Below are 23568 nucleotides of genomic sequence, written 5' to 3' on the forward strand. Positions count from 1 at the left end.
AATGCCTATTGTACATTTTGAGAGGCTTTATGGCTCTGTGATTTGTTTACCTACAGACGTGTTGTGATTAATTTCATTGGCATGTAGCATGATAGCAGAGGGTATGAGACCAATGGAGGTTTGGTAACCAATAAACAGTTCCGAAGTTTGGAGGTGACAATTTTTTAAAAAGACATTACTCCACAGATAAACATAAAAGCAAGGTACTAAGTTTCTTGATTCAAGAGCAGGTATATTTATTTTCAGATAATATAAGAATGTAAGGTTGCTTTACAGCTATATTTTATAATAAGAACGATAAATTGGAACTTAAGTTAAATGATTTTCTTAATATTAAATGATTCTGAGAGGTACCACAAATCTTTCATCATGTAGACTCTCTGTAAAGAGGATAATACTAAAATTTTATGTATAACTTCACCTTTCCAAAGAATAATTTGTAGAAGGAAATTCTGAGAATACTAGCATAAATGTATTTAGTATACTACTATTTTCAAAGTGCTTAAAATTTTTCATTTGATATAGACAACAATCCAAAGAGTTCTTTTTATCTCTCATTTTAATTAGAGGGTTAAAGTTCATGAGTGATAATATATAGGGAATCATTGTAATTTACTATTCTTTTCCATTTTAATTGACCAGAATATTTCATTTATTCCAATTTTAATATTATGCTACAGTCTTATAAACAAATGAATATCCATTCACTCTGATAAGCAATTATGAATAAAGATCACAATGTAGTATTCCTTGGGAGAATGACAGAATTATAAATAATTTTAATGAGCTAATTTAGTTTTTAATGTGCATTATAGGACTTTCCTAAATGGCAATTTTTCCATGTATGCAAGATAATATAACTTATAGTCAAAGATAAAAGTAAACTGCATTTTTCAATTATTTTAGATAGCAAATAATGTTGAGAACATTCAGGTAAGGTAACATAGACCAGGGTATGTTAAATGAGTGAACAGGCATTTTCATTTAGTCAATCAACTGAATCAAACTTGAAAGAAGGTGAAATTAAATTATTATACTACATAGAATTCTCACATTCATGAATCACATTGCTACATCAACGTAATAAATAATATCAGATAAAGAATGTAAAAAGTCAAATACATAGCCAATGCTAATAACATTTTCTTGGAAATAACATTACTTTTATAAATAGGCTGATGCACAGCTATCAATTTCACATTTAATAACTTATAAAAACAAAGTCAGTATTTCCTGTTTTCATATGCAAAAGCAAGGTAATAGCTGGAGTGTGTACAAATGACATCAAATACATCTTGGAAAAGAAGATAAACGTATATATCTTCTACATATAATACATTAACATATTAATTTAAATTTATTGTTCTACTTTTGTTGTATAGTAATCTTTTATAAATGAAACTTTTCAATTGAACAGATTTCCATTAAGTACTATCAAATTTTCTCCATGTGAAAGTCTAATGTTGCTATTTCTTAAACAGTTTTTCTTTTATCTTTTAAGACATATTCTGAAATAATGAAGTACATTAAATTATTCATTATTACTATTTGTTATTGCTTTTGCAGGTGGTCCTTTTGCAAGAAACAATATTAACTTCTACCTAATATTTACATAAGTCCTTAAACCATTTTATATTAGTCTTTTACAGTACTCATTTGGATGCTATAGACATTTATTAACAATGTGCAATAAGTTACAAATTGTAAGATATGATTTTTAGATGAACAAAAATAGATCCAGAGACAAATGGCAGGGGAGGTGGGAAGGGGGGTTAGAGAGCAACCAAAGGACTTGTATGCACGCATATTAGCATAACCAATGGACACAGACACTAGGGCGGTGGGGACTTGCCCGTGGTGGGAATGGTTGGGGGGGGGGAGCGGGAGAAAGGGCCGGGGGGGCATGTCAATTGGGGAAAAAGAAGACATATGTAAAACTTAAGATAAAAAAAAGAAAAAAAAGATATGATTTTCACTAGTGCTATTAACGTACACCATCTGTAATCAGGAGCAGCATCATGTTAAAACAATAATGACAATGACGGTGACTGATGCTACAACTACCACCATTCTACCACCAACATAGGACGATTTTTGAGAAAAAAAATCTACATTTTAAATTTCTTTACTGTATACATAAAAGAATACTAGACATTCTGTTGACTTTGATAAATGAATAAAAACTTCAAAAAAAACTTTATATGACTCAAACAATACCTTGTTAATTTAGTAGTTTTAAAAGATAAAAGTACAGTGTAAATCATCATGTTGTATAGTATTTTAATTTCTATTTGTTTTTCAGAACACTTTCAATGTAACTGAACATTAGATAAATAATAGGGATTTATCAACAATTCTAAGGCCCTAAGCTAAATCTTAAGGAATATTCATTTTCTTGAAATAAGTTCACAGTCTAAAACCAAAAAAATATGTCACTGTTCATTTTTAAGTGATCTAGATTCCAGGAGTCATACATTATTTTGAGGCGAGGCAAATTTCTAATAAATTTTAAAATATTTAAAATACATTCTTATATAGTCAGTGGAAGTATCTATGTACTTCTGAAAGGAATGAAAAAGTGCAAAGTTCAGTAAATCAAGGCAAAAGCTTAGCCAGATAACATACAGCATTTGTAGTTAGTATGAAGATGCATTTTATCTGTCTTATATTCAAGAATTCAGTTCAAGAAAAAATATAATTAGCATTTCACCTTTTCCTTCATTTCTGTTTTCTGAAATTACTGCTTCTTGCATTTGTTATGTAGATAAATTCTTTAAACTTTGCTTTACAAGAACCTAATTAAAAAATATAAGCAATATTTATTTAGCATGAAATTCAGAGGTGATGACATTAATCAAATATTATTATGATAATAATATGAAACAGTAAGGCACATAATAAAAACACCGAACAGAAAATACAAGGATCAAAAGACTTAATCATAAAACATTTCTTTTAATTTAAAAGTTCAGTGTTTTGTTTAGTAACTTGTCTAGTTCTCAGTCCTTTCAAGGTCTAGAAAAAATGTAGTCCTTTTTATCTATGGTTCTATGAACTACAGCATAGAATCAACAGCGTCAGAGTGACACTATGACAAATTAGTTGAGTACACTCCCTCTATGAACATATACATGGTATGTATGGTCCTACGTTTTCTAATGTTCAGTTTAAGTTCTTACAGGGCAGTATCAAGTTTTTTAAAACAGAGATTAGGAAGATGGTTTGTTAGCTCAGTCACAACAGTTATCACCTCAGATGAATGATTAGCCTATTTGCCACTAAACAGTTTAGACCAGCATTTCCCAGGATGGGCTCCATAAAACATTAGGCCTCAAAGCTGCTTTGCGAAATACAGAATACTGCCGTTTTCTTTTAGAGACACAAATGCATAACAAATCCCATAAGTTCTAAGGAGGAAGGAACCTATTTAACTATGTTTATTATATTTCTCTAACTTATTTAACTAAACTTTTAAAATAATATGCACCAATATCGCTTGGAATAATTTTGGTAATACTGCTATAACAAATATAAATGTTTCCAGCTTGAAAAAACAGCAATAAATGTATTTTTGCAATTAGAGACCTACCTAATTGGAACCCATAATCGACCAACATTTTATAGTTATAGGCGACTTATAGAAGAGAAAAGGAAAAACAAATCGCTCATTTTGGAGATCTGCAACAAGTATGAGACATTTCTTTGGATTGAACAAACTGAATGAGCCTCCTGTATCTTCCTCATCTATGGCATTCTACAGGGATAGTTTAGAAAATAATAAGATGTCTTTGCCATCAGACGGAATGAGGTTCAAACCCGAGTTTGCGACTTATTAGCGCATGTTATCTTGGGCAAATGACTCATTAAGCTTCTATTTTCTCGGCTGTTAAACGGGATATCTGTGAGGATTAAATGAGAGTCTACAGGTGGAAGAATACCTAATATAGTGCCAAGCATCTAAAATAACTCTACAAAGATTAGCTTCTATTATTGTAGCAGACATTGGGAATCATGATCCTAAAAAATAGTAAAAAATATTCCTTAGATGTTAATGATTCTACATTATAATAGTTGAATACGAAGTTATTATTTTATGTCTACTCAGATACAAAGTTGCAGGTTAAACAGAATCATTTTCAATCAAGACATTTCAAGAGAATAGCAATTGGATGAGTATTTAAATCCAGCTTATTTCACACCTTAATAGAGGCAAAGTAGTTCTTTGTTATAATGATTAATTAATCAACTGAATTACTAAATAAAATAAAGTTACTAAAATAAAATCATTAACAGAGTAATTCTTAGTTTGAATTAGTGACCTAAAAATTAAAAATAAAATGTATTTCTCTTAGTTATTTCCTAAATGTCACAGCAGAAAAATAAATTATGGCCCTTCCTTTATTGTTATTGAACAATTTAGACAGAAAAGCTAACATACTTATCTGCTATGCAGTTCTTTCTTCAGACAGGATTTGAAAGTGGGATACTTCTGAACTGTTTTATAACCCTGTGGAACAGAGGATTAAAAAATGTAAAAGTCAATGAAATGTTACGGGGCCACAAATATGCAATAAATAAAGCAAAAAATAAAACACACAACATCTAAGAGAAAAATGCAGCATCAGAGGTTTATAGCATAGTTTATACTTTAATTTGATATCGCTACTCTAAAATTTCTGAGGAAGAATAAATAATTTTCAGCCCTAACCGGTTTGGCTCAGTGGATAGAGCGTTGGCCTGTGGACTGAAAGGTCCCAGGTTCGATTCCGGTCAAGGGCATGTACCTTGAGGGCGGGCACATCCCCAGTAGGGAGTGTGCAGGAGGCAGCTGATGGATGTTTCCCTCTCATCGATGTTTCTAACTCTCTATCCTTCTCCCTTCCTCTCTGTAAAAAATCAATAAAATATATATTTAAAAATAAATAAATAAATAAATAAATAAATAAATAAATAATTTTCAATACATGCCCTTTTAGGTACTTGTGCCATAATTTCAAATGTTAATGACTGGCCGCTAGGTGGCAGTTAAGTACACAGTATCGTTACCAAAACAGCTTGGATTTTAAAAAATCATTAAAAATGTTTAAAAACATTGTCTATGATGAATCTTGATTTTATTGCATATATAACTTTTTCTCTTTTTAAATGTATAATACTTAGGGGTATTCCTACCGAAGAGGGATAACTGCATAGTCTAGCTGTTAATAGAAATATTTTTTCTTTCCCATTTTTGGCACCACCTACAAATATGCTACATATCTAAACATTTATTGATCATGCTATATTTCATTCTTTAAAACATACTTGAGAATAAAAATCTCTGAATTTTTCATATTACTTTACAGTGTAAGTTGTTAATAGGAAGAATCAGCAGACAAAAAATGTTTTTACTTTATTTTCTATATGAAAAGTGCTGAATATACGGTGACTTAAGCATCTCAGTTGCCTAGTGGAAATCTGCATCATGTAAAATGAGAAATAGTGGTATTCCTTTGTATACTAACAAGTTTGATAGTAAGTGTGCAGGTTAATTAATAAAAATATTTGGCAACTTTTGCCCCCACAAATTGGGACGAAGACATTGAACTACTTGATTATGAAATTAAGTTATTAATATTCAAACTGATTTCATATTTAAAAAAGCATTGTCTTTTATCACTTCAAATTGTTTCTGAAAGTAGGTAGGGCCTTATATTTTTCTTTTCAAGTATAAGATTTTATAAAAAATGTATATAAATTGTTTCTAAAACTTAGGTGGATTTTTCCCTTTCAGTTAAAAAAAATAATATCAATAGGGTAGAAATATATAGGTTTACCCGGAATCCTCTATGGAGTCTGTCTTTCATAATTCCAATAAATTCTTTATAACTTAATTGATCATCTTTGTCAACATCAAAAATCTTGAAGACTGTGTTCACTAAATGTGGTGAAAGCTTGAGACCAGTAGCCACATAGACGGCACGCTTAAATTCATCTAGATAAATGTTACAGAAAAGGAGTAAGCCATTATTATTTTTATAATATGTATTAATTACTAAAAAGGTTATAAAATACATTTTTTTTCTAAACACATGGGTCATGATCTTATGTAACATGACTTTTCATTAATTATGCTATCTTTTAGGAGACAAAAACTTTTTGTAGTTTTTAAAATTTATTTATTATTGAAAGTATTAGATGTGCCCACCCCACTGACCCCCTCCCCACCGTTTCCCCCACTGCATAGGCCTTCACCACACTATTGTCTGTGTCCATGGGTTATGCATACATGCATGTAAATTCTTTGGTTAATCTCTTCCCACCCACCCCCACCCCCACCTTCCCTCTGAGATTCGTTGGTCTGTTCCATGCTTCTGTGTCTCTGGATCTATTCTGTTCATCATTTTATTTTATTCATTAGATTCCATGTATGAGTGAGATCAGGTGATACTAGTCTTTCTCTGACTGGCTTATTTTGCTTAGCATAATACTCTCCATGTCCCTCCATGCTGTCTCAAAGGGTAAGAGAGCCTTCTTTTTTACAGCTGCATAGCATTCCATGGTGTAAAAGTACCACGTCTTTTTTTATCCAGCTTTCGTAGTTTTAATTTAAAGGGCCAAGAATAACTGTATTTTAGTTTAATATGCATTCATATTCAATGAATGTTTAATGAGCACCTACTATCAGTGACAGATACTTTAGTTCTCTTACAGTTCCAATAGGAGATGAGACATCTGCCCAAATAACCATACACAGGACCACACAAAATACCAACAAAGCACTATGAGAATTTGGAAATGAGTGATTACTTCTGTCTGTAGCGTGGAGTAGGGAAAGGAGAGAGAAGAGCAGTGAATAGAAAAAGCTGCAATTTTGTATCTGAGCTGAGCCCCAAGGATAGAAGATTTCAGCTTGTAGAGATGAGAAATGGCAGATGAGATGACATGCACAAAGGCATGGAGGGTTCAGGAGGGTATAAAACACATTCAGAAAACAAGGAGCAGTCTGGACATATAAGAGCTGGAGAAGCTCTGTACAGGGACTTTGAGGTGAGGAACCTGTATATTCTTCAACAGGCAGCTGGGGAACTAAAGTGGATTTTTAGCCATAGCAGGCATGTAGAAAGGCTAATCAGTGTTTTCGAAAGATTATTCTCTGAGTTGTCTAGGAAATATTGGAGAGGGATGTGGGTATTGGCAGGAATACCAGATCCTTTTAAGAGGTAATAATAACCTGAATTAAGGTGCTAGCAGTGACAACAGAAAATAAAGAGATAGATATATTCCTAGCACCTGCAAAAGTACACAATCGATTTTTTCCATTTCCCAGTTCCACAAAGTGAAACCGTAACTGTCCATTCTGAACCAGACTTTTTTTTCTCTTGTGGTTGATTAATAGTTTTATCATGGTAGTAAACGCTAGTCTGGAATGGCTGGGTTCCTTCACGAAAATGGGTTGAATTGAGAAGATGCCCTATTTGAACATCTAGAATAAACCAAAGGTAAAATGACAAATTTTCAGGTTTCTCTTCCTCAGTGAATAAATGAGTGGAGCCACATGAGGGACTCACTCTCCATGCTTTGGGAGAGAATTATTATTAGTGCTCACGGGCTGCAGTTTGGCCTCTCCCTGGAGCTTGGCAATAAAACAGTAAGTTCTGTCCCCTTAGGTTACATTTGGAAAATGGATTATGGCAGACACAGGTCAAATCAGAAAGTCCTTGTATGGCAAGAATATTTAAAAAGGATATTGCTATGAGGGAAGAAAGGAGAGTAGTTATGGCCATAGAATTCTAGAAAAGGATTTGACTTGTTGGTCTACCTACAGGGAAAGAAAGAGCTGGTTCTGAGGTCAAGAGCACTGGATTCTATGACAGTTGTATTTCTTTGTAAAATTAAGCAAAATTGACATTCAATTTTACATACCATTCTTAAAACATGGTTACTGTGAGTCCATAGCTAAGAGGGGGCCTTTGTTGACAAAATTCAGGTTTCTGAGCCACAGGGATTGTGGGTTACATGCATCATCCTGTGATGATGGCTGAGGCATGACTAGCTGGCTCTTCTATAAGTAGACACACATCCTTCAATGTTACCAAGCAGGCATGAGGTGTTTTTCTCTCTGAACTTTTACAAACATTAGCTTCCCCCCAGAGTAAGAAATGAAGGGCAATAACATTTTTATTTATTTATTGAACTTATTGGGGTGATAATAAAATTATATAGATTTTAGGTGTATAATTCCATAATACATCATCTGCATATTGCATACTGTTATACAAATATTTAGCCTATTTCCCTAAACTCTGCTTAGAGAAAACAGATTTCCCATTGAAGAACACAACAAACTTTCAGGCAACTGATGGCTAATATGCTATTATATCTAATTAATTTGCTGTCAAAGTCCCTAGAAACAATGTAGGGCTATTTTTTGCTTTTAATTTTTGAAAGATTATTACTTACCTTGCCCTATAGAACGACTTGCAAAGTTATACATATTCAAGGCTATTGCAAAATCTTCTAGGTTGTTCAAAAACTGGAAAAATGACCTGAATTCATCAAATGTGATGCCCTATATTGAGAAAATATATGTAAATAGATTTTAGTGTGGCCAAATTTATTAAAATAAATACCTACACTTACTAGAAAGAAAGAGACTAAGCATGTGCAATATAACTTGCAAGTCAACATTTCTAGGGCACATTCTGAAACCTTTCTCCAGATGGAATGTAAAATTCACTCAGATTTTTTTTTTTTAACTTGGCAGTGTTGCTACCACTAGCAATGTTAGGTGAAAATATTTTAAAAATACTCTCATATCAGCACAAAGTTCCAAAAAATTGCTACAATGAAAATGGATAGAAAAGCTTCAATTTCAAAAACTCTGCATAGCAGGCCTGAATTTTTTAAACCCTGAAAGTAAATATGATGATGAAGGAAAAAAGAATAGTTTTAAAAAGACACCTAAAAAAAATTTCCACTGTACATATACTCATTAAATATAATTTAACATTGTATGATGATCATCAATATCTTTATAATGACAATGAAAAATGAAAATAAGCCAACAGTAGTGTATTTTTACTTGCTCCTGCTGCGAGAGCATGGCCAGCACAGTGATTGTACGTACAGCTCAGGGAGGCCTGATGCAGGGCTTGGTGTGTGATCATGGACAGGACTCTGGAATGTCATTTACATAAGCTACAATTATTGCCACTACTATTACTTGAATTACATAGGGAAGTTATTTAAAATAAGTACCACATATTTCAGATAATACAAATTTGGGCATCAAGAGCTGCATTTAATTAAGTGTTCTACTCAGTAAATTACTGTGATTGAAAGAAAAAGTAAAGTGAAAAGAGCGAGGGCCAAGAGCTTAGGCTTAACCAATTCTGACCTGAATGTAGGGGAGGCACAGTAAGAAGGCTGCACTGGAAAGCTAGAGAAAAAACCAGACGAGCCTATTTTCATGCAAGCCAACTACTGATTAAGTGGTTTATTATCAAAATAATATTTATTATAAGTTTCTTATCAAAGTTTTATATACATTATTTCCACTTTAATTACAATCCCTCTTTATTTGCAAGGAGAATCCTCACTGTCTTTTCACATTTTTCTCTTTCTCTTTTCTTACATTCAGGGCCGGCTGTTCCAAACCTGAATTCTGCTTTGTGACCCAATCCCACCTGTCATGTTTTCCAGAGAGGACCATTCGAATCAATTAGGGAGATGGAGCCAGAAGGGGTTTGTCCTGCTGTGGAGAGCTTGTTGCCAGGGAAACTGGTCACTGTTCGGGCTCTGAATCAGTGAATGCTGCGACCAGTGCCACAGCAACAGTCTCTGTCTCAGGGTGACATGTTAATTGCTAGTAAAAGTGAAAAACAGGAGGATGGGATATTTTAAGCAAATTGTAAATATAAATGTCAATACTTTCAGGGAGAATACTATCTATTTTCTTCCTGGCTTTGGGCATTTAAGAAAATTTCTATCAGTTCTCTGGCTAACCACTAAGATAATGGAACATAATCATTAGCAACTGTACATGACAAAGAATACAAATGAACTGTGGAAGAGAATCTGATTTCCAGAGTTACTACGTTATAATATTCAAATGTTTAGTTTTTAGCAAAAATTACAATGAGTATAAAGAAATAGAAAAAATATGTCAACAGAAACCATCCCTGAGGAAGCTCAGACACTGGACTAAAAACAAAAAGACTTTGAACAAATTGTCTTAAATATGCTCAAAAGAGCTAAAGGAAACCATGAACAAAGAACTAAAGGAAATCAGGAAAACTATGTATTAACAAAACAATTAAACAGAAATTGTAAAACAAGAAACCAAAAAAAAAATTCTGGAGCTGAAAAGTATAGTAACAGAAATGAAAAACTCACTAGAGGTTCAAAAGTAGATTTGAGTGAGTAGAAGAAAGAGACAATGAACTTAAAGACAGGACAATTGAAATTATTCAATCTGAAGAGCAGAAAGAAAAAAGCATGAAGAAAAATGCACAGAGCCTAAGGAATCTGGGGACACCATATAATGTGTATCAATATATACATTACTAGAGGCCTGGTGCAGTGATTGTTAAAGCAGGTCCTTAAGTCACTAGACTGGGAAATCATAACGTCTCTGCTGTTAATTCCTCCCCAACTAGCAAGTGCCCTCACCAGTTTGAGCCGTGGTTTTCTTGACTGTACAAGGATGGGATTGAATAGGTGATCGCTTTAAGATGCTTTCAGGTTCTGACACCCTGGGATCTTTCCCCCCATTGCAGAACTGTTCATCATATTAGAGTTAACTGCCTAGCACTCTCAAAGGGTTTGATCATCAAATTTGGGACATCATTGGAGAGATTCACTGTTTTTCTTTTTTTTTTCTTTTTTTTCTCAAAGATACCATTTACTGGTCAGCAGCAATGCGAAGGGGCCCAACACAGGATCAGGTTTCCCTTACCTTCCTCAGCACTGTAGGATTCTTTAAGACCCTAAAAATACCCTAGTAATTTGACATAATACAATTTCAATATTTATTTTTAGGGAAGTGTCTATGAATCAAAAAAAAATCAGTTTAACATGTAAAACTGATAAAAGACCCCTAACTGAGAGATTATGTAAAACTAATGGCCAAATACATCGAGTCCTTTTTTTCTCCTGGAGAATTGTTAGCACTGTCACCAGGTATCCATTTTATACAAAGTCAAACTATTTGCAAGTCTTTCTTGGATAGATTACCTTGATCCTTCTACAAACACAAATAGAAGGCAATATATCCAAAACATCCCATGCTTGACGGGGTGCTTGTAACACCAGTTCTATTTGGTTGCAACGATGCATTCAAATACCACTAGATAATGCACAACTGCACAGAATTGCTGACAAAACACTTGCTGCTAAACAAATAGACAATCAGTTGTTCCAGGTCCTTAACCATTCATGCCATCCAAACTCTTTGAAAAACCTCACTTCAACTGCTGATAAGATCATTCACTCACCAATGGCCATCTTCAAATGACCTTTTACTAAGGATGTTATAGAAATGAATCAGGTGTGACTGATGTCAATATAAACTGCTTTGTATGAGGTGATGTTTATATAGTAGTCACAGCCTGTAGTTCAGCAGAATTCTCTTGAAAAATGATATTCATAATTTGAATAAAATAATTGTTAACAACCTTATGGGTTTTTAGCATATCTAAGAAAAATATGAATACCTACCCAGAATTTTAAATTAAGCCATTTTTAAAATTTAGCCAGAAAACTTAGGACACATAGGAAAAGAATATCCAAAGTATCTATTAATTCACAGAGCAAAAGAACTAACAAAGAACAATATATTTATAGACTTACATAATTACAAGATAGTAGCACATGTATTAAGTAAAAATAGGGTATTAGATACCTTTTCTTCAGCTATACTGTAACGCACATTTTCCAAAAATACGGATGTATTTTCCACATTTGTATATCGTAAAAGAATATGAGCAAAATCTTCTTCACTGATGGTATTCATTCCATTAGAGTAGGAAAGGAATTCTATTTCTAAAACTTCTGTTTGGAGGTTATCCATGAATCTATGACAAGAATGGATAAAGAATGGATAAGATAAACGAAGAGTGTTGATGGGAACATGGCACTCAGCCTCTCAGAGCTTTGGCTTCCGCATCAGTAAAATGGGGATAACAAAAAACCTTGCCGGGTAGTGATGAGACTTAAAGGAGTTAATGTGTGATGTGTAGTGTTGACTGCAGTACTTCTGAATGTATAGGAAATAACAATCCAGATATCCACACATTTTTTTTATTATTCAGTAATTTCCTATTATTCTTATCAATAAAACCACTGGTATAAAGGTACTCACAGAAGTGGCTATTTGTTAGACATAGTACCTCAAGTTAAGATGAAAGCAGAGAAAAGGTATCACTGCACTAGGTGTTTCTGACTTTAGCATGTTAACATTGTTTTTCAACACAAATATAAAAATTAAGCTCACCTATAAAAATCTTCAAAGTTGAGCTCAGCTTTTCCTTTCTTTCCAAAAAAGTGTACAAGAAGTGTGGTATCTGTTACCAAACTCATAATGTCATCAGCACGCTTAAAAAAAAATCATAATTTAAAGGTTAGCTGTAATGAGCAAACAGAAGATACCCAATATCTCTCAAAGAATTTTATCAACATATAAATATCCAGGATATAAGTATATTAACATTAGAATGAAAAGTGTAAGACTGTATTAATAAATGCCATTACAGTTAAAATGAAGTTCAAAATTAGAAAATAGAAATATGAACAAAACCTATCTTTATCCTAAAAAATTTTTAAAGACATGATTATATATTTTAGGAAGTTTCCTACCTCAAATTATGCAAAAAAGGTACCTATATTTTAAATTATTTAAACTAGTTGAACTCTTTTAGTAATCATCTAAATATTTTATTTGTACTTAAGTAATTTATAGTGGAATTTTCTTAATCAACATGAAAATCCTTTTTTTTAGGATGTTCAAAATAGATACAGTCTTCAGATGTATAGAACATATGGGGCTGACAAAGAAATGGTCTCAAGCTTTACAAAAGAACTTAGACTATAATACTTTACTGTATTCCATATTTATGGTAATTTAGGTAGAAGATACTATAATTTGGAATAGAAACTACACTAGTAATACTCTGAAATTTACATCATCTACAGTTTTTTCAAAGAAAAGTCTTACATTTTTTGAAAAATTTCAGAGGGTATTTCCTTTCCCATTCAACTTGATAAACCAAGTTCCAACAAGTGTATTCTTAAAATAGCTTAATTATAGTCCTTATAAAGTTCAATGGCTTGTGGAAAATCTTCATTATTTCCTTTTATGTAGCTTTATAGGCTTTTCCTTTCTTTCCCCTGCTTCCCTCCCACCATCCCTCCTTTCCTCCCACCTTCCATTTCTGTTCCAGTCCTTTCTTTTTCTTCCCTTCCTTCTTCATTTGGCCATTAACTCATACCTATCTTAGAAATTCAGGTAAAAAATGATAAATTTCACATAACTGTACCTTTCCCATATATTATACTGCAAATTAAGAGTTATATAATAACTACCATTTTCTCTATTAAAAGGGACATATTTGAAATGTATTACTTCTCGGCCAGAACCCTGACAATAAGTACTCCATAAAAAACACACACATAGGAAACAGAAAGCATATACTCTTTTACAAAGGATCAGTCCTTTTCTCTTCTTCCACATTCTAAATTTTGGTAATTCTTTGATTCTTTATAGCCCTCTTTCATGAAGATGGCTATTTTATCCTACATAACATTTACTAGTATAGGATCTTTATTTCATTTCTCCCTAAACCAAATATTATTCTTTTCTAAAGACTAGTATGGGGTTATACTCTTCCCTCCAGCATGCCCGCTTTGAATCCATGACACCTTTTCTAAAGTGATTTCTCTGCTACACTGATTACTCCTCTCTCTCTAAAAACTCCAACATGTAGGATATCTTCAGCTTTATATGAACTAAAATTGTTGACATTCTCAGTAATCTAATCTATTTGTATTTAAGTAATTTAGTTTGAATTTTTCAAAATGATCTCTAGCATATAACTCCTTATTAATTGGTATAGAAGCTCTCTACTATTTCTTGGCTTAGTTTGCTGAGAAGTAGTCCCAAGTATTCTCAGGAGTTGGAATAATCAAGAAGTTCCCTACAGTACAACCAACCTCTCTGAAGATCTGATTGCTAGAGGGAAAATAACACAGCCCAAAAAACAGGTGTCATATACCACCTTTTGAATATACCATACTAGAGGCCTGGTGCACGAAATTCATGCGGGGGGGGGGGTCCCCTCAGCCCAGCCTGCACCCTCTCCAATCCAAGAACCCTTGGGGGATGTCCAACTGCTGGTTTAGGCCTGATCCTGAACATCCCTTTCACAATCCTGGACCATTGGCTCCTAATCGCTCACCTGCCTGCCTGCCTGGTTGCCCCCAACTACTCCCCCTGCTGACCTGGGTGCCCCCAGCTGCTCCCCCCCCTGCCAGCCTGGTTGCGCCTCATGACCCTCCTGCCGGCCTGGTCGCCCCATGCAGCCTGCTGTTCAGTCGTTTTGTCATCCCTCACTAACCCCCTGCCGTCCTGGTCGTAGGCAGCCATCTTGTGAGGGTGTGAGGGTTAATTTGCATATTACCTCTTTATTATATAGGATTAGTGACGCCAGCTTTTCAGGGCTCCATATATGGCAGATTAGTGTAATTTTGAGTACTGCTCAAAAGGGACTACTGCTTCACCAGTAGCTGTAGGTTGAGAACGCAGACTGCTGGAATGGAAACAGCAGGATTTAAAATCAGATGACCTGGGTTCACTGACTTTCTGACTTTCAACTACCTTTTCTGTGAAATGGGAATAACCCTATCTATAATAACAATTCTGAGGATAAAATTAGAGTATGTGTTTAAAAGAAATATACAAAGATTCTGATTGGCAGCCGTAAGATGCTTTGAGAAAAAGCATAAGACCTTGAAGGGAGTGGCAGGAAAGATATCTCATGTTTATTATAGACATTTTTTTGTGATAGTATACAATCAAGTCTAATCAGTTTATTACCCACAGAACAGCTTAAATTAGTAGGAGAAGGAAATATTTGAGAAGGCATGCCTAAAAGGAGCATAAGAGTGAAAGACCTAGCCAATCAGAAGTCAGCATGAAGAACTGGGGTAGCCATCTAGCAGCTAAAAGAACAGAATGTGGAAGGACAAAATAGGTCAGAGGAGGAGGGTTGGTGTTTTAGAAAGCTGTTTACTTCACAAATAAGCAGTAGTGTGGTGAGCAAATATGATGAAGCGCAGGAGTCAGAGTCTGGCTTTGAGTCCTGACTTTTTTCTTTATTAGTTTAAGTGACTATGGTGAAGTCAGTCTCTCTGAGGATATTATCCTCAGGAATAACAAAGTATCCTATATGATAAAAGCGTAGTATGCAAATTGTCCCCTCGACCGGGAGTTCGTCTGGGAGTTAAACCAGGAGGTGGCTGGGGGAAGGGAGGGAGGTCCTGGCTGGCAGCCGCTAGGGACCCTATCAGTGCATGGATTTTGTGCACTGAGCCTCCAGTCTACTATAAAGGATTATTGTATTAGATAACACATGTAAATCATTTAGCACTTTAACTGGCATATTGTAAAGGCCCAATAAGTGTTAGCTATTATTATTTTGGTCAAATCCATGTATTTTTAGAAGTTTAGATAGAAAAGATAATAATGTTGAAGCTTAATTTAAAAACAAAGATTTTTACGTGGTACACTTTAACTTGTTATTGAAACTACACATATAATATTATATAGATCTGAAAAAAAGATGCCTTAAAATGAGAGATTACAGAAAGATCCAAAGTTAGTGAACTCAGATAACACATTATGGAATGCTTTCTGTAGTGCCGTGCTGTCCTTTACCTCGAGACCTAACACACGGGAATAAGATGGCTTTGTTTTACACAGGTTTAAATAATGACCTCATTCAGCCAGTTTTTCTCATGCCCACAGAGCACAGCGGATCTTCATTTACAGTCTTTCATCATGAAAATCTTATTAGACTTAGGTTGCACTTATCCAGATAATCCAGAGCCACAGAGGCATAAGTAAAAGTTTGACATTAGAGAGAAAAATTAGAAAATGGGAATGGTGAAAACTGCCCCCCTTCAATGAAACGGAGTACTGTTGGGAGTCACTGAAAACTACACCAGAGTCCTTGGTATCCTAACAATGTTATATAACTTGCATCACAGGAGGGCTGGGACAAAAATAGAGACTTCATCCCTTTGATTCTTGTGCTCATTGTTAAACTAAAATGAATTCAGGTGTTTTCATAAGAAAGCAAGAAACTGCCACAAAAGAACCCCAGGGGTCATTTACATGAAAGGCCATTATCTAACTTTGTTTTGATGAAAACTTACTTTAAATGGTTTCATAAAAAATGAAATAAATTAATAAATTTGCATGAAATAAAAATATCAAACTATTAAAAGAAAGAGTTTTAAGGATATCATTTCAACATATTTTTACTGATTCCAATGTGATAATCTTATCAAGCTCTATCCCAGGGCTGGAGGGATTGTTGGCAGAGGTTCTGAATAACCTACTGAAATTTAGTAAGGACGAGTAAAGTTTAAAGCAAACAAAAAATTTTTAATTTCATCTATAAAACTCAAAATAGTTTTTATAATTTGGTATTCAAACTGTACTCAACAGTTGTTTGAGAGGCTTACGTAAATGTATTATCTATTATTTTGGTTAGAAAGTAGTGTTAGCTGTGGCATATTAAATTTTCATTATAATATGGTTTTACTATAATTGAAAAATCATCTCTTGTTAGAAACAGCTCTGGCATAAGAATATGAAAGGCTAATCTCAAATTTACCTACAATATTTGAAGAAAAATGCTGATCTCAAGATTTACATTTTAAATATACAAGAAACAAAGAAATAAAAATAGATTTCTAAGCTTTCTTTCTGAACCAATTTGAATCCTGAAATACTGATATTATAAACAAGTCAGTGTTACACCAGCATCAGTAGTCACCTATAAGGAATTAGAGTGAGTTGTAACTTAACATAGTTAATTCTGTTATCCTCTCTAATGTGGGAAGGTGGTAACAGACAATCCCCAAATAATTATTTTCCTTTGGAATATAGCTTGTTTTGTTTTGTTTTCTACTTTCTCTTCTCCATAAGATTTACTTTCATGATGCTTGAATAAATTCATTCATTAATTTAGCATAAGCTGATTATAGTGTGGATTGGCCACAGCCAACAGTGTGCTAGTAAACTGGTGCTCCTGGACAAAAAGCCCAATGGGTGGTGTTTGCCCATTTCTATGGTATTAATACTCCCATCATGGGCATTTTCAAGGTACCAATGAGATTTAACAGGATGATGAGTTAGGAAGAGCTGTGCAGAACTAGCTGTGGGAAGCCAAAAAACCAGCTCCAGCACACCTCTGCCAGAGTGATAAACACCTTCAAAAGAACCTATAATCACTTACAATCTTTGAGTGTACGTAAGAGTTTCCTGGTCTTCTGATACTAAACCTCCAGGATATAAATTAAATTCAACATCTAATGCACAGATTGTGTTGAATTGAGATTTTCTAAAAGAGTTAAATGAGATTAAAGATAGGCTGGAGGCTGAGAGATGGTCAGACTAGAACGGGGAGGGACAACAGTGACTTGACTAGACTTGACTAGAAGCGAGGCCACAGTGGCTCACAGAGGCTCAAAGGGTTGGTGTCCCAAGTGGCTCTTACTTTTAGGCTCTGGAAAGTAAAGGCTCACAGTAGTGCCTTCGCTTTGTGCCTGCACAAATGATCACAGAATTAAGCACTTCCAATGTGTGTCTGCACAGATGATTAGAACTAAGTACATCTAAATTATCTATAAGTGGAACGTCTATTACCACTTCATGCCTAAAAATAGTTCGAATTTAAAAGGTAATTTAAAAGAGTAATTGCTCACCATAATTATACCATATTGATATATCAAACACAGTTTAGAGATAGGGGGAAAGCTTTATTTCTTTTGGGACTTTAAAATGGAACATAACTCACAAAAAACGAACATTTCTAAGTGTTTGCCCTAGTCTAAAGGTATCATTTGAGTAACACTGTATATATAAATAACAGAAATTACACCTAATCCAGTTTACTTCTCTAGATATTTTTAGGTGTAACTTTTAAAAGTCAAACTTTAGAAAAAGAAATGAGAAATCAACTTTACAAAGAAAAAGCTAATGAGAGATATATCTGTTAGTATTTACTGAAAAGTCCTTTGTTGTAAGATGATAGCCATCTCTAAAGTTCTTAAAAAAATCTCAATAGAAACCATAAAATAACTCCTGGCCAGGTAGCTCAGTTGGTTAGAGCAACGTCCTGATCGAACCAAGGTTGTAGGTTTAATCACTGATCAGGGCACAAACATGTATGAACCAATAAATGCATAAATAAGTGGGACAACAAACTGATGTTTCTGTCTCTCAAGTCAACAAAAAAAAGATTATTTAAAAAACATAAATTAGTGTTTAATCCACAAGACACAGCCCATCTTTTAAAATGACAAATCCCTATGAACAGCGGCATAATCAGAGCAGGGTGCTGGAGCAGTCTGAGTGCAGCAATAAGGTGTGTGTCTCAATAAAATTCAAAACCAGCATGAATAACAGTTGGTGTGCTTTTTATTTTCCACGCACTAAACAATGTCAAGAGGAAATGTTCTCCCTTCCTTGACTGCTCCTACCACACCTGCCCCACACTAAGCTACTCTCTATTGATATTAGGAAACTTAATTGTTTAAATCTTCCGTAACTTTAGCAATTAGCTATCTTTTACCAAAGTTAAGTTTCATCATTTCATGAAATATTGCAAGTTATAAGGTTAGAAGAATCTGTGAAACTATGAAACAGCATTTTCAAATTTTCTTAAGTTAAAAATAACAATACTTCCTTTTAATTAAGTTGGAAAGTCATGTTTTCTACAACAAGCAAGTTGATTTAACATAGATATAGGTGACCTTGCAGTCTCTGCCAGCATAGCTGACATACTCAAATACACCACTTACACATAGAAATTACTGCTTTATTGGAGGAAAGGAAAAAGATAAAATATATCTTTGGCTCCATCATTATGACTCTAAAATAAAACAAGGCCGAGATTAACAAAATGGCAAATAATACAACGACCTGGTTGAGGTTTAATTATACCTCTGCGAGGTCTGAAAACAGTGCTTGGCTTGTATTACGTCTCAATGTATCCCAGTAGCTTCTGGAGACAAGTTCCTCAGCATCTGGTTTAAGTACCTGTAGAAGTTATAAGAAGCACAACTGAAATCTAAAAGGTAGTCACAAAGAATGACAATTTATACACTTTAAGTCTTTTCACCCAACCTTGAAAAGAAAACACATTAGCTTACCTTCTTTTGTTTTCTGCTGCACACAACAGTATTATATTACATTGCCGGTAAACCCTGGGTATTTTCAAAGGTGTAATGGTATATAACCACTCTTTCTAAGTACAATGTGGCTTTGTCAAAAAGAATCATATTCTTCACCCCTCCCCCAAGCCCTTCTACTGAAACATGTGTAACTTCTAAGAAAGTGTGAAATAAAAATTTTATTCATGCCTGATGTGAAGTCAATTCATTTGTAGAGGATCTGGGGAATTTTGTAGCAACCAATAAAAACCATGATTAATTTAAAAATGAATTATTATTGGCTGGCATACATTGTGTTAGTGCATCAAAGAATCAAAATGACCGTATCCACACTTTAGAGAAACAAAATTTAAACTAATCTGAAATTTGTCAAAAAGAAATAAGCCAGTTTACTCAAAGCTCTTCAGGGATTTGATAGGTGTGTCTGTAGATATATACTACATATATCTATGATATATACTACATATAAGGTACTTGCTATTTACCATAAGGAGAGAACACTAGCTTCTACCTCAGTATTGGCTAGTTTGAAGAAGAGGATATCTAGACTAAGAAGTGTAGTCTAATCTTCACATGAAAATGCAGAACTACAAGCGTTAAGAGTTTATAAAGACTCAAAAATAATTAAATGTAAGTTTCTGTCCAGATTTATCAGGGAAGGCTTCCCAGGTTCTTGGGCTTGGGACTCTTTGATTATTGTGGGAAGAAAATGCAGCACGGTACACTTAGGAGTAGCAGCTGATGACGAGAGCACTTTTATTTGTGTGTGTGTGTGTGTGTGTGTGTGTGTGTGTGTGTGTGTTAATTTTTAAAAGTCTGATGCCGCTAATAAAATTATAACGCATCTGAGAATTATTTCAAAGATCCAAGTTTCAATTCATTATTAACTTGAAAGCACTGTCTATTGCCCGTATTTGAATAAAATCTTTAAATATGTATTATTCAGCAGGAGTCACGTATATAACATGGACATATTTATTACCATAAGTGTAAGTTTAGCCATATGACATTTTGCTCATCACCCCCTTTAGCAACTAAACAAGCTTTAACTAAAATTATAAGCTAAATAAGTAAAATGAGCTGAATATAGAACTAACACAGTTCACTTTCTTTTATATAGGTATGGTAGAACCTCAATAAATGGTAGCCAGATTAAATAGTGTGCAAATATTATCTAAACATTTTGAACATGGATATACTTTTAAATTGTAACTTAGAAGGTTAATATATGATAAAGAAAAGGATGATTAAATCTATCAAGCTAGAAAATAAGACTTACTATATTATTCTTAGGAGGGTTAAAGGAATGACTTGCTTTGTGAAGCCTCTTTCCTACTTCCAAACACTTGTCAACATCACACACACACACATACACACACACACACATTCTGATGACATTAGAAAAATATTTACAACCTGTTAAGGGATGAAATCAATTTGATAAACTTTACTGACATGGATCTCTATCGAAAAAAACATATTTCCTGCGCATAGAAAAGAGGTAAGTATACTCCAATATACTGATTACCTCTGAATGGTGGCATTAGAATATTTTTTATTTTCTCCTTTTCGTGTTGCTGTATTTTAAAATAAGAATGTGTATTTACCTATCAGGATAATATATCACTTTTTAAAAAATACATTTTATTGATTTTTTAGAGAGGAAGGGAGAGGGATAGAGTTAGAAACATCCATGAGAGAGAAACATCCATCAGCTGCCTCCTGCACCCCCCGCACTGGGGATGTGCCCACAACCAAGGTGCATGCCCTTGACCGGACTCGAACCTGGGACCCTTCAGTTCACAGGCCAAAGCTCCATCCACTGAGTCAAACCGGTTAGAGCGAAGATAATATATATCACTTTTTAAAACAAAATAAAAGTCTTATTTAGAACATAACAGCTTAATAGTCACCTCCTGCAGAAAGCTTCCCCACTTTTTATTTAGCTTCAGATTAAATTTTGCTAGAATATACAACGGAATGGCTGCATTAAAGAGTGTTTTAAATTATAAAGTTTCTGAGGGAAGGGACAATGTTCTCACAGCAACTACTGTCATGCCTTATGTTAAATAAATATATGGCATGCAATTGCAGGGAAATATGGCTAATATATCAGTGGTTTTCCTGGCACAGTCATAGATTCTTATATGTGTGTCTGTTCAGGAGCCAATATTTTATTATTTAATTAATGGCTTGGATGATGTAATTAAGAGTAAATTTTCAGAACATGCAAAACTAGTAGAAATTTTTAATACCAGAAAAATATAATAGAATATTTAAAATAAACTTAAGGTAGCCATAAAAATTAGAATAGATTTTAATAGCAAGAAATGCAAAGCAAACACAAAATCAGAACAAACACATGCAGGCTAAGGAAAGACTGATAGGGGAATATGCCCAAATATAACTGTGTGCTGTGATTATAAAACAGGTATTATAATGTTTTGATATGCAAATAGTAGAAAAACTGGCAAAGAATTTCTTCAGTCTTAGTGTCTCTGATGACTCTGTGAGCTTTAGGCCTCCTTACCAGAGTGTAAGGTAGGTCTACACCTTTATTAAAAGAGGTAAAAGACAGATAGTTCAGTGAATATTAAAGAATAAAAGTAGCCGAAACCAGTTTGGCTCAGTGGATAGAGTGTCGGCCTGCGGACTCAAAGGTCCCAGGTTCGATTCCGGTCAAGGGCATGTACCTGGGTTGCGGGCACATCCCCAGTGGGAGATGTGCAGGAGGCAGCTGGTCGATGTTTCTCTCTCATCGATGTTTCTAACTCTCTATCTCTCTCCCTTCCTCTCTGTAAAAAATCAATAAAAATATATTAAAAAAAAGAATAAAAGTAAACAATCTTCATATTTGAGAGGTTCAATAAATTTTGTAACAGGTAATAGTAAAAAAGGATGTTATAGAATTGTAGAACACCAAAGGCAAAAGAAAATCTTAAAAGTAGCAAGAAAGAAAACAGACTATCTACAAAAGAATAATAATTAGACTTAGAACTGACTTTTCAATGTCAATAATAGAAGCCAGAAGACTGGAATGATATCATAATTTGCTGAGAATAAGTGTCAACCTATAACAATATACCTAGTAAAATTATCGTTCAAAATAAGGGCATATATACATATATTGAATCATTATGTTGTATACCTGAAACCAATATGTTATATGTCAATCATACCTCAATTAAAAATCAGAAAAAAACCACCCCGAAATCATAGAAACCTAACAGATGAGTGGTTCCTGAGGTGGGGAAGGAATGGGCAGTAGGAGAAGGTGGTTAAAAAGGAAGGAACTCCTACCATTTGCAACAGCATGGACGGAGCAGGAGAGCATTATGCTAAGCGAAATTAGTCAGTCAGAGAAACTGATGAACAAAACTGATGAACAAAAACAGATCCAGAGACAGAGAAGCATCAATCAGATGCTCAAACCTCAGAGGGAAGGTAGGGGAGGGTGGGAATAAGGGGGAGAGATCAACCAAAGGACTTGTACGCATGCATATAAGCCTAACCAATGGACACTGAGGGGGGGGGGGGATGAGGGCATAAGCTGGGGGTGGGGGTGGGGGTGGCTGGGGTGAGGTCAATGGGGGGAAAAGGGGACTTATGTAATACTTTAAACAATAAAGAATTTAAATTAAAAAGTTTTAATTTCAAAAGAAAGAAAAAAAAGAATGTACTTGCTGAAGAATAAACTTACAATTTTGTTAAACTGATCTTTGAGCATACATCTTTTCAATATTTGGTGTAGTGAGCCTGGAAGCATGCGTAAAGCACTTCTGCCTACTAAAGTCATATGATTGTCTTCAGAAAAGAAACGTGTGTGACGGTTTGTGTTGCAAAGAAAAGTAGCCACTTTTTTTCATGAACAATCATTTTTACTTGAAAGAATAACTGATAGACAAACTATGGTTGTTTAGACTTTGGTATCTGGCAGACATTTTTTTTTTTTAAGTGAACCAAGTGAGCCTGTCACTCCAAGGGAAGCAATTGAGAGTATTTGCTGCCAAAATAACATACTGCAACAGCTTGACTTGCAGAAGCATCTATGAGAAACCAGCTGTCTTCTATGAAGCCAGATATTAAATAGATTTGCAAAGAATGTAAAATGCCACTATCCTCACTACA

At 34.3% G+C, this 23568-nt stretch overlaps 1 protein-coding gene across 1 annotated transcript in view; it reads right to left on the minus strand.

Moving 5' to 3' along the window:
• Positions 1-1498: 1498 nt before the first annotated feature.
• The window catches only part of MICU3 (mitochondrial calcium uptake family member 3), a gene marked incomplete at its 5' end in the record, with an annotated part of 74252 nt that continues 52182 nt past the window's right edge, over positions 1499-23568 (minus strand). Inside the window, 7 exons of the mRNA XM_081084738.1 lie at positions 1499-2795; positions 4439-4507; positions 5817-5974; positions 8443-8551; positions 11885-12056; positions 12476-12576; positions 19211-19306. Of these exons, the coding sequence (XP_080940864.1) occupies positions 4439-4507; positions 5817-5974; positions 8443-8551; positions 11885-12056; positions 12476-12576; positions 19211-19306 (705 nt within the window). The 3' untranslated portion in view covers positions 1499-2795. The remainder of the gene's footprint in view (positions 2796-4438; positions 4508-5816; positions 5975-8442; positions 8552-11884; positions 12057-12475; positions 12577-19210; positions 19307-23568) is intronic.

The sequence above is a fragment of the Myotis nattereri genome, assembly GCF_964212035.1.
Source record: "Myotis nattereri genome assembly, chromosome: 2".
Lineage (NCBI taxonomy): Eukaryota > Metazoa > Chordata > Mammalia > Chiroptera > Vespertilionidae > Myotis > Myotis nattereri.